The sequence below is a fragment of the Salmo salar genome, chromosome ssa01, assembly GCF_905237065.1.
Source record: "Salmo salar chromosome ssa01, Ssal_v3.1, whole genome shotgun sequence".
NCBI lineage: Eukaryota > Metazoa > Chordata > Actinopteri > Salmoniformes > Salmonidae > Salmo > Salmo salar.
Window position 1 is genome coordinate 41,840,389 of NC_059442.1, and position 13,144 is coordinate 41,853,532.

The 13,144-nt window shown below is 45.6% G+C and overlaps 1 protein-coding gene across 4 annotated transcripts in view; it reads right to left on the reverse strand.

Annotated features, from left to right (window-relative positions):
• LOC106602554 (alpha-(1,6)-fucosyltransferase) overlaps positions 1-13,144 on the reverse strand; it is a 117,337-nt gene that overhangs the window by 25,409 nt on the left and 78,784 nt on the right. For 3 of the 4 annotated variants that reach the window (XM_014195245.2, XM_014195254.2, XM_014195263.2), the window contains one exon: positions 5,448-6,055. In XM_014195245.2, coding sequence (XP_014050720.1) covers positions 5,448-5,650 — 203 coding nt within the window. In that variant the 5' untranslated portion in view covers positions 5,651-6,055. Of the gene's footprint in view, positions 1-5,447; positions 6,056-6,313; positions 6,338-13,144 lie in introns of those variants that run through there. The other variant, XM_014195269.2, reaches the window with a different exon arrangement.

Genomic DNA, 13,144 nt, shown 5'->3' on the forward strand with positions numbered 1-13,144 from the left:
AATCTGTGCCTTCGATATGGTCATGCCATGAAATAGAAAATAGACCCCCAACCCTATTCAGATGAAGGATGGACAAAAAGTGCCTGAGAAATGAAGTAAATTCTGCAACTTTGACATCCTGACAGTCCCAGCAGTGATTTACATCATGTGTGTCTGACTAAATCACTGTTAGGATTATATCAGAGCCATTTTCCCAGGCTACTGTTATACACTGCAGAGTGATTGTATTATAAATGCTTCTGTGCCTTCCTAAACCGGATGGTGAACTTAAGGGAGCTACATGGATAACGTCTGCTGGCTGCTGCAGAGGAAGAAGCAGTGTCGACACCTCTGTCTAATCAGCTGCAGGAGATCTTCTTGGCCAGCCTCCGCTTTTGCCTCCATCTCTCTTTATCTTTCTCCTCGACATTCCTCACCTCATGCCTCCATCGCCACACACACACACAACAGAAATGTCTCCTTCTCTCTCTCGCCATCTCTGACCACCCTTTCCAGTCTCTCCTCCATTTACTCCCTCCCTCCCTCCAATCGCTACCAACACAAAAGCAGTCTGACAGCCTGGCAGACAGCTACTCTGGAGCGAGATAGCACCATAGTGACCAGCCAGGACCCTTTTATTTCGTAGTCAAACTTGGTTACAGGACTCTTGGTAGAAACAATCACCTGTCTCGCTACTCTGGAAAAAAGGTTTGTTGAGTTAGTTTGATTGAACAGGGTCAAGTTAGTGCACAAAAACAACTATACCTCAGCTCCAACAGCTGGAAATAGGCCTACAGCATCATCCACACACCATACCAACCAGGCAGACACACAGACTACACACACACAGTAACAAAATCAACTCCCCTCCATCCTCGGACACTGCCTGACTAACACACCTGCTGGTGTAGTAAACATACGCACATACTGAGGCTTGGTCACATGCTGGTAAACACACACACCACTGTATTGGTTATCAGGTCCCTACGTCTCCTCCTCTGTCTCTTCCTGGTGCTGTCATCCTCCTCTCTCCAGAGGTCCTACTGTCAACAATACTTAGTTTATAGATGGGGGGGTGTATTACCCCTCTGCCAGCTCCCTCCCTCCCTCTCTCCATCCCTCTCTCCCACTCATCCATCACCCTGTCAATCAACCACGGCACACACACACACACACACACACACACACACACACACACACACACACACACACACACACACACACACACACACACACACACACACACGTCTGCTGGACCCATCTGCTGAGCTCATCATAAGTGTGTGTCCACAGGGAGCTTGTCAGAATGACTGACAGCCAGCTAAAGTAGATGAGGTGAAACTGCTCAGGGTGCTAGCCCGTTTTAAATTGACCATTGAGTCAATATATAATAAAGATGAACCCTTAGAAGAGACCAAAGCAACGCCCACTGTGAAAAGATAACACGCACGCACGCACGCACAAATACGTTTGTTTTACTATCCTTGTGGGGACCAAACTATTGATTCCCATTCTTAATCTGATTTCTCGTAACCCCCAACCCCAACTCTAACCCTTAACCTAACCCTAACCCTTAACCTAACCCTAACTCCAAACCCTAACGCCAAACCCTTAACCTAACCCTAACTCCCAACCCTTAACCTAATCGTAACCCTTAACCTAACCCTAACTCCCAACCCTTAACCTAACCGTAACCCTTAACCTAACCCTAACTCCCAACCATTAACCTAACCGTAACCCTTAACCTAACCCTAATTCCTAACCGTAACCCTTCACCTAACTCTAACTCCGAACTCTAACCCTTAACCTAACCCTAATTCCTAACCGCAACCCTTAACCTAACCCTAATTCCTAACAGTAACCCTTAACCTAACCCTAACTCCTAACCCTTAACCTAACTCTAACTCCTAACCGTAATCCTTAACCTAACCCTAATTCCTAACCGCAACCCTTAACCTAACCCTAACTCCTAACCCTTAACCTAACCCTAATTCCTAACCGCAACCCTTAACCTAACCCTAATTCCTAACAGTAACCCTTAACCTAACCCTAACTCCTAACCCTTAACCTAACCCTAATTCCTAACCGTAATCCTTAACCTAACCCTAATTCCTAACCGTAATCCTTAACCTAACCCTAATTCCTAACCGTAATCCTTAACCTAACCCTAATTCCTAACCGCAACCCTTAACCTAACCCTAACTCCTAACCCTTAACCTAACTCTAACTCCTAACCGTAACCCTTAACCTAACTCCTAACCCTTAGCCTAACTCCTAACCCTAAACTTAATTCTCACCATAACACTATTTGTAAGCCTAAACCTAACCCCTATACCAAAAATGGCCCTTTTCCTTGTGGGGACCGGCAAGGATAGTGAAACCCCGCGCACACACACACACACACACACACACACACACACACACACACACACACACACACACACACACACACACACACACACACACACACACACACACACACACACACACACACACACACACACACACACACACACACACACACACACACACTCTGTCCTACTCAGACAGCTCTGTTAGCAGTGCAGCCAGAAGTCTCATTACTGCAGTTCCTCAGAGAGACTCAGCACACTGCTGCAGTCTCAGCCCATGCCCCAAATGGCACCCTATTCCCTTTATAGTGCACTACTTTTGACCAGAGCCTTATAGGGCCCTGGTCAAAAGTATTGCACTATGAAGGGAATAAGGTGCCAAATGGGACGCAGATTCAAGTCTCGCTGGCTGCTTCTCATTATGCTGCCTGGGCTCCACACATAGCAGAGCAGCCATTACCACAGGGCCTGGACCCTGCACACCACCCCATTACCACAGGGCCTGGACCCTGCACACCACCCCATTACCACAGGGCCTGGACCCTGCACACCACCCCATTACCACAGGGCCTGGACCCTGCACACCACCCCATTAACACAGGGCCTGGACCCTGCACACCACCCCATTACCACAGGGCCTGGACCCTGCACACCACCCCATTAACACAGGGCCTGGACCCTGCACACCACCCCATTACCACAGGGCCTGGACCCTGCACACCACCCCATTACCACAGGGCCTGGACCCTGCACACCACCCCATTACGACAGGGCCTGGACCCTGTACACCACCCCATTACCACAGGGCCTGGACCCTGTACACCACCCCATTACCACAGGGCCTGGACCCTGTACACCACCCCATTAACACAGGGCCTGGACCCTGTACACCACCCCATTACCACAGGGCCTGGACCCTGTACACCACCCCATTAACACAGGGCCTGGACCCTGTACACCACCCCATTACCACAGGGCCTGGACCCTGTACACCACCCCATTACCACAGGGCCTGGACCCTGTACACCACCCCATTACCACAGGGCCTGGACCCTGCACACCACCCCATTACCACAGGGCCTGGACCCTGTACACCACCCCATTAACACACGGCCTGGACCCTACACACCACCCCATTAACACAGGGCCTGGACCCTGTACACCACCCCATTAACACAGGGCCTGGACCCTGCACACCACCCCATTAACACAGGGCCTGGACCCTGCACACCACCCCATTACCACAGGGCCTGGACCCTGCACACCACCCCATTACCACAGGGCCTGGACCCTGCACACCACCCCATTACCACAGGGCCTGGACCCTGCACACCACCCCATTACCACAGGGCCTGGACCCTGTACACCACCCCATTACCACAGGGCCTGGACCCTGTACACCACCCCATTAACACAGGGCCTGGACCCTGCACACCACCCCATTAACACAGGGCCTGGACCCTGCACACCACCCCATTAACACAGGGTCTGGACCCTGCACACCACCCCATTAACACTGTAGACACAACCCTGCACACCACCTCATTAACACTGTAGACACAACCCTGCACACCATCCCATTAACACTGTAGACACAACCCTGCACACCACCCCATTAACACTGTAGACACAACCCTGCACACCACCCCATTAATACTGCAAATAATACTCAAACCCGTTGGACTTGAGAAAGGACCATAACGCTGCAGTAACATTGTGGTAATGCTAACAATGTGAGCTGAGGCCTACTCATGGCCATTGGCCAGTGCTGACCACTACATACAGCAGGGGTCAGTGATGTCTGACTCTGAAGCCCCACTACTGCTACTGGCTCTGGGTAGGAGCTGCTCCTCAGGTCTAGGATCAGTTTACATACCCCAATTCTAACCTTTACCAAAGGGGACACACACACAGAACTGACCTTAGATCAGTTAGCTTAGATACGCTCTCGCTCTCCTTCAATGGAGCAGGCTAAGTACAATGGAGTGTGAGAGAGAAAAAGAGAGGGAGGATGTGTGTGTAATGTGCGCATGCCTGTGTGTGTGTGTGTGTGTGTGTGAGCGTGCCAGTGTACGAGTTTGAGAGTACATTTGTGAATGTGTCTCAAATCAGCCCGCTGTAAGAACAACTTCTGCACAACCTTTCCTTTACTTTGAACAACCTTTTGAAACGTTAAATTAGGACAGACCCGATCACTTCACAACTCTGACTGTTGCTTCCGGCTTGAATCAAATCAGCATGCCAGTGTTTGAGGGCCAGAATACGGCATCTGACAAGCGCAATAACAGAACAGCTTTTCTCACGGCCTTTAGACACAGCCCATCAGCCCAGGTTGGCACCCTGTCCATCACGTATCACAACATGCCATCATCTTACACTACACCATAGCTACCATGACAGGCACTGACATTACACGGATTTAGTTCCGGGTTTGTAAACAGCCGTAAGGAAAGGAAATACTCTGACGTTAGACTACCTTAACCCACGTCTCATCAGAACACAACAGAAATGGACCACTGATCAGACCACCACCAACAGCTTGGGAGAGAGAATACTGAAAAGAGAGGAGACATACTGCAGTACTCTGATGTAAGACTACATCTAACCTGGAAGTGAACTTCAGTGATGTGAAGTGTAATTTAGGTTAGTCTCATTGAGACAAAATCTATTTTTTCAAGAGAGACAGGGACCAACCGAGAGAGCAGCAGGGGAACAATATTTGAGACAAATATCAGACATACTGTAAAAACTTACAGACATAGACAAACCATAAAATACATTTCTTTGGACGTAGAGACACAAACATTTCAATGACAGAAACATACAAACATGTAAACTTAGACTACAGAATCGAACCAAGAACGGTAATGTAAAGATCACAGATGAGCAACACGTGGATCAATGGGTCAGTGAAGTCATGATGCATAACATCTCATAGTAGAAACAGAAGGAGAGGAGAGAGAGTGAGCCAGAACGTGAGAGAGACAGAGAAAGAGAAAGCCACAAGTAGAGACAAAGATAGGGAGGAAGAGAGAGAAACGGAGCGAGAGTGAGAAAGGCAGAAACGGAAAGAAAGCCAAACTCAGTCAGTGTGTTAGTCACGGCCACGCGTCTCACCTGAGTGTCTCAGCCATGCGTCTCAGGTCCTCGTTCTGCTGTTTCAGTCTCTCCAGCTTGGCCAGGATCTTGGACAGCTCTCTGCTGGATCTCTCCGGGTGCTCGCTGTCCTTCACAAGGTGACCTCCGATGTAAAACAGCAGTGTGCCCCAAGCCAGGAGCACAAGCATGATCCAGCGCCACGAACCTGCCCATGGGCGCATCTTTCACCCCTCTGGGGCCTCTGGGGCTGGGGTGGAGGGGTGAGGGATGGGGGAGGGGGGAGGGGGGTGAGCAGCACTCCCGTCACAATAGGCCTTGAGGCATGGTGAGAATGCCGGAGGGCGTAGGGGGGTGAAGGAGGGGGGAGGACGGAGATGGTGAGACGTAGTTCAGGTAGGGTTGGTGGGGTTAGTTAATGCATGGCTATGGTTCCTCCAGAGAGTTAGGATGTCCAAGTCCTCTCTGTCTCTGGTCTAGGCTGGACTGGGCGTGTGTTGATCCTGGGTCTGGTAGTCCGGTCAGCTCACTGATGTCACCCTCTGTGTCTCTGTAGCCCTGACTGACTGACTGGCAGATGGCTCAGTCTCTCTGGGTCTCTATGGAGTGGCCTTGTAGAATACTTCCCTCTGGTCAAAGAGAAAACAAAGTAGGGTTTTTTTACTGACAAAATCTGAGAGAAACCGCAGCCCTTATCTTCTTCCTCCACCCGTCCTCTCTTTCTCTGTGATAAACCAGAGTCAGGAGCCCTTCGCTATATGAATCCCCCACACAGCAGTAAACAAACGCCACATGCCACTCAGCATTACATCAACGAACTGACTGAAAACACCACAAACCCACTTCTACACACCGCAAACGCACCATTCAACTTAACACAAACCCACCGAACGCAACAACAAAAAAATCCAGCGCTGATCAGAGCACAACCAACGGCTAACAGCCTGTGAGAGAGAATAGTGAAAATAGAAACGCAGCTACCGGTACTTCCCTTGTCTAATAATAAAACTGGGTTAAACCATTGTTATGTGGAGGAGCGTGTGGATGTCAGCGCAAAGGTATCTTCCTCCCTTCTATTTGAAGAGAGATCCCCCCGCCGACACAGCTCTGTTCACATACACTCCTCCCCCAGGACCGGGCCACACACACACAGTCTCAGAGCAGGCAGGGAGATCACACACACATCACAGGCCAGCAACGAGTTGAACGGTTCAGCAACAATTATGGATATGGCTGAATATTCTATATTCATTACAGAGGATATAGAATACTTAGCACTTCATTACAAATGACTGGCAGGCTGGCTGAATACATAAGAGACTAGTTAGTTATGGATTTCTGTGTGGAGAATATACAATGTATTATAGATTGTAGCAGTGGTTTGGTCCGAGGCGAACAAAGGGCGGACTCAATTAATTAATCAACAGACTGACCTTCAGCTGCGTAGTGCTGCCTGCTTGTCTGTCAAGTTTCAAGTACAGTGAAATGGCTTTCGTGCTCTTTCGCGACAATACAGTAATCAACATCGGTAGTACTATACATTATTTCTTTTTTAGTCAAGTGGAACAAAAACACACGAGAAATAGAAATAAGAAGAACCACGAGAAGGTAAGCACAGTAAACTATATACAGGGTCAGTTCCAGGGCCAGTGCCAATACCATACTGTATGTGCAGTTTGGGTCATAAAAGTGCATCGAAATGACTTGGGAACTGTGAACACTTTGGAGAGTTGTGTGACCACTTGGAGTTCGTCCTCTCACACAAACCTTTGTAAGAAAAATATGTTGCACCTACCCAACATTTTCCAGGAATATTTTATCATGTTCCTGAATGTTTCCAGAGTATTTTAAGATTCAGTTATCAACAAATGCGGTGAACAGTACAGTAAATTAAAAAGGCACATCAAATCAACAGTGTAATGTTCGGATTAAATATTGTGTCAGGTGAACTGTTGTGTTCTCAACTTTGGTCTAATCATTTTCCCATAATCTTCAAGCTGTTCACTTTCAATTTCTTCACTCTTAGAAAAAAAGGTGCTATCTAGAACCTTAATGGGTTCTTCAGCTGTCCCCATAGGAGAACCCTTTAAAGAACCCTTTTTGGTTGAAGGTAAAACCCTTTTGGAACCAAAAGGGTTCAACCTGGACCAGAAAGGTTTCTACCTGGAACCAAAAAGGGTTCTCCTTTGGGGATAGCCAAATAACCCTCTTGGAACCCTTTTTTCTAAGAGTGTACCATGCTTATGCTAATGCATTTAATATTTATTCTGTAAGAAACATTTCAATTTAGCCCTACCCATATAGGCCAATTCCCACAAGTGTAAAGGGAAAAGATGACTTCAACTTTTCTAATTGTCAATACTTATGTACCTATGTTGACTCAACAAATATCAACGTGTTTAATCAACTTAGAAATTCACAACCAAAAAGTAAAATCAACTGAAACAGCTGTGTTGACTAAACATGTCAAGTTCAGATGTTTCTCTCTCTCTCTACCACATTTCTCTCTCTCTACCACATCTCTCTCTTTCTCTACCACACCTCTCTTTCTCTCATCTCTCTCCTCTACCACATCTCTCTCTCTACCACATTTCTCTCTCTCTACCACATCTCTCTCTTTCTCTACCACACCTCTCTTTCTATCTCATCTCTCTCTCCTCTACCACATCTCTCTCTCTACCACATCTCTCTCTCCTCTACCACATCTATCTCTCTCTACCACATCTATCTCTCTCTACCACATCTCTCTCTTTTTCTATCTCATCTCTCTCTCCTCTACCACATCTCTCTATCCCTACCACATATCTCTCTCTACCATATCTCTCGCTCTCCTCTACCACATCTATCTCTCTCCTCTACCACATCTCTCTCTCTCTCTCCTCTACCACATCTCTCCCTCTCTCTCCTCTACCACATCTCTCTCTCTCTCTCTCTCTCTCCTCTACCACATCTCTCTCTCTCTCTCCTCTACCACATCTCTCTCTCTCTCCTCTACCAGATCTCTCCCTCTCTCTCCTCTACCACATCTCTCCCTCTCTCTCCTCTACCACATCTCTCTCTCTCTCCTCTACCACATCTCTCTCTCTCTCTCCTCTACCACATCTCTCTCTCTCTCTCTCTCCTCTACCACATCTCTCTCTCTCTCTCCTCTACCACATCTCTCTCTCTCTCTCCTCTACCACATCTCTCTTTCTCTCTCCTCTACCACATCTCTCTTTCTCTCTCCTCTACCACATCTCTCTCTCTCTCTCCTCTACCACATCTCTCTCTCTCTCTCCTCTACCACATCTCTCTCTCTCTCTCCTCTACCACATCTCTCTCTCTCTCTCCTCTACCACATCTCTCTCTCCTCTACCACATCTCTCTCTCCTCTACCACATCTCTCTCTCCTCTACCACATCTCTCTCTCCTCTACCACATCTCTCCCTCTCTCTCCTCTACCACATCTCTCCCTCTCTCTCCTCTACCACATCTCTCCCTCTCTCTCCTCTACCACATCTCTCTCTCTCTCTCTCTCTCTCTCTCTACCACATCTCTCTCTCTATCACGTCTCTCTTTCTCTCCCTCTCTCACCAACACTGCTAGGCCTGTATGATCAATGCTCAACCACTGGCCTAGTGCCTATATCCCATTCCAGCTACAGTTGTAATCCTGAATGCTGATTGTAAATGACATTGTTTCAATAGAACATCTCATTAAATAGTCAATATTTGTTTTGCTATTAAATAACTGCTTTAAGCTACTTAAAGCTTCCACCTGGCAGTATCACTGTGATTATATGTATGCTGCCACAGACACACACACAGACACACACACCCTAGGGTTTCTGTTAGGAACATGTTGGTGCTGGACAACGTGACCAGGAAGATTAAGAAATCTAAGAAATGTACCGTACCCATATGCATTGGGTGTGTAACCCATTAGGCCATCCACCCACGGCGCTCAGAATGACACAAATCACATTTAGATGATGGGGTTAATCTGAAAAAAATATACCACTCCTGTAATGAAGCATCCAACAAAACGAAATGCAATTCACGGGAAAAAGGCAAAACCCCATTCTAAAACAGAGCACCTGAAGCGAGCAGCATATATATGACAGATATGAACATCCCTGTCAGAAAGAGTGAATCTAAAGAGGCAACAACGAGGATGGGTTGCTCATATGACTAGGATTTGGCTTCTGGATATTGAAAGAACGTTGATGAAAAACAAGAGGACAGGAGAAAATGGCATAATGAGGGCGTCTTTCATAAGCACCGTGCATGGGAAAAGGCCTAGCTGATTGTTGTCTTGCGGCTGTCTTGCGGCATCGAAAACATGTGTGAAGATAATGTGTCTTCTGTATAATAAAAAATGTCAGGACACAAAAAGAAGGGGACGGGTGCGCGGCGAAGAGAGAACAGGTACTTCTCTCTCCAGAATGCACTCAGCTGTCTCCCACCAATTCTTCCACATTCATTGTTTCATGTGAATTGTTTGCCGCTTGAGCGTTTCTTTTTTTTTTATCAATTCCCCATTACATATGTCACCAGTAGCAAACGTACCGTTAATCCCCGTCATTTGGTTACATTAATTTCTGTTAATGCGCTGTATTCCTAATTAGGCCTACAGTCATTTACCATTCTCAGAGTGGAAACGTTGCTTGCAGAGTTCTGTTTCACTTGTGAGAAGCAAGTTCGGGTTTATTTTATAACCATCATTTACGAGTTGTCAATTTTTTTGTTCATTGTCTTTTAATTTGGAGTGCTCCATGTGAACAATGAGGGTTGGTCTGGTTTCTCTGTCCTGATAATGTTGAGGGAGTGCGCGCCTGGGCAAGCATAGAAGTACCTGGCCTGCTACGTGGAAATGTAGGAAAGTGCCCATTTGATTTCTGGATGTCTTAGTCACCATGTTCACCACTAATAAGCTGAGCTTCTCAAGCCATTCTTTATTCACCTCACACAGGTGTGAAATATCCATTGCAAATGATAGGCCTACTTTGAGGAACTATTAGTCTATCTGAAAAATCTTCCCAACAATCCCCCTCGTCGATAATCACCAAGCCTCGGCGTGAAAGAGCAAAATATCATCATCTGATGATCCCATATATCCAGTGGAAACGTCTTAAAATACCTTTCCCTTGAGCAAAAACAGTTGTCTGTCCTGAGCTCACTGGTTTGGGACAGTCTGAGGGCCCAGAATAGGCTAGTTGATACAATGTTGCAAGTTCCCTATAGACATCTTCTAACCTGAGCCAGTTGGTTGATTTGATACAATGTTGCAAGTTCCCTATAGACAGCTTCTAACCTGAGCCAGTTGATTGATTTGATACAATGTTGCAAGTTCCCTATAGACATCTTCTAACCTGAGCCAGTTGGTTGATTTGATACAATGTTGCAAGTTCCCTATAGACATCTTCTAACCTGAGCCAGTTGATTGATTTGATACAATGTTACAAGTTCCCTATAGACAGCTTCTAACCTGAGCCAGTTGATTGATTTGATACAATGTTACAAGTTCCCTATAGACAGCTTCTAACCTGAGCCAGTTGATTGATTTGATACAATGTTACAAGTTCCCTATAGACAGCTTCTAACCTGAGCCAGTTGATTGATTTGATACAATGTTGCACTTCACTAGCAATAGCTCAAGTCAAGACAGATAGAAAGGAAGGCATATGCGCTGAGTAGAGAGATTATTGCGATTGAAAGAACCCGAATTTTCATCAGTATATTTTCTAAACATTTTATTTGTCGGCTTTATATATTTTAATAAGTTGACATTGGAAGTTATAGACCAACGGCTGCAGTGGCCATCTATGAGTTAGTCGCCATTGATCCCGGTGTATCAATGTGTCCATCAAGCAAGGTAAGATATGCCTCATATTATGAAATAAAATACTCAGGTTTCAAACAATTAAGTATGTTGTCAAAATGCATACTGCCTCCAGCTCACATTGTAAAGTAGTGGGTGATGCGTTGATAGCCTGCCTACCGTTGTTTTTTATCCCGGTCAATCTGTCCACTTTTATTTATCAGCTTTTCATTTTTTACAGCCATGGCCAAAAGCCGGAAATTACCGGCGCACGCACACACACAGAGGACAGTAATAAACCTTATCAGGCCAGTAGCAACAGATGATATGCTGTTATATGGGCCATGATGGTAGACCGAATGAAAGTCAACAGTCTGGGGAAAGGAAAGGACACTGAACGTTCGCTCACTGGTGGCCATTTTACACGGACATACAGAACGGCCCATCTCCTGTTCCTGTAGCGTGAGGCAGGGTGCCAAATCAAATATTTTTGGTCATATATACATATTTAGCAGATGTTATTGTGGGTGTAGCAAAATGCTTGTGTTCCTAGCTCCAACAGAGCAGTATTATCTAACAACTCATACAAGTACATGTAAAAGTACACCCCTTGGACAAGACGCTAGTCTGTACAGTACAAATAACAGTATGTTCTGTATTTGTGACAGTTTGGAACAATCTGCAGGGTATTTATATAGGCAAACTAGGGCTGACCCCATTTAGTTGACTGGTCGATTCTTTGGTCGATAGGCTGTTGGCTGACAGATTTCTTTAGTCGAGCAGTAGCAAAGACACCTGTCTGAATCGAGTCTGTCTGAGTGGACTAATCCATTGTGGAGGCTGTTGGATAGTGGTCGCTGTCTGCGATTCTGAAACACATCAGTGTGTTATTGAATTGGCATCTTTTCCCTGGACCATGTTGCTATGTGCATAACAGCAAAGTTAATCAGCATATTGGTGTTGAGAACAATGCAGCAGAGTTAGGAAACGAGAAAACAGCCCTTGCTTTAATTGTCTAAGAAAAGTGAGGAGAGAGGACACCCCAATTGAATTAGGTCTATCATCAATAGTCTAACTGTTAAATGTGCCTGGCTTTACAAAACATTAACTTACTGTACAAGTATATCAACAAAAATAAGACAGATCCTGCTTCTGTTGCCTTTTTGAGTGTTTGGTTGATTGCTTCCTGATTCCGTGAGCACCGAGCCTTTATAATAATAACCCTCCCTTTTTCCTTGATCTCCTTCGTATTGTTAGTATTACTATTATTACAAATATTATTATGATCATCATTATAATAATAGTAATGTCATTATCATTAGTAGGTTTAGTATAGCAGCTTTGTATAACCACCATTGAGCTGTAGGCCTAAGAGTGCATCCTGTTTAGTCTTAATACGGTAACTTACTTAGGCCTATATTTTAGTACTGACAAAGGCTACTGTATCAATCAATCATTTATTCGTTCATGTCAACACACAGCCTACGAGTCATTCATGACGTGACATGCAATCAAGCATTTTAGTTTAAAATGAGTTTATAATTGGCATAAACAATAAATAGGCCTAAACCGTTCCATTTCAGAAATTGCATTCACGAATGAACGCGACTGTTTTTCGTCTTTGCTGTAATAAAGGTTGTACAAAAAAAAACGTTACAACAGACTCTCTGGTAGGCTTATAATTTATTTTGTGTTGTTTACACAGTTCCAAACGGTCTGAAAAATGATATTGTAATCTAACAGCACCAGTTTGGGACACATAATATGCACGCAGTGCCTGCTCCTTACCTTCTTTTTCTAGATCTCCAGTATTTTCTACAACTAGTCAAATTTATACCACACATCTGACTTCCCCTTTACCTCCTGCTCAACCAGTAAACATTCCCCTGTTTCATGTTTTTTTGTCACATCCTCTGCAT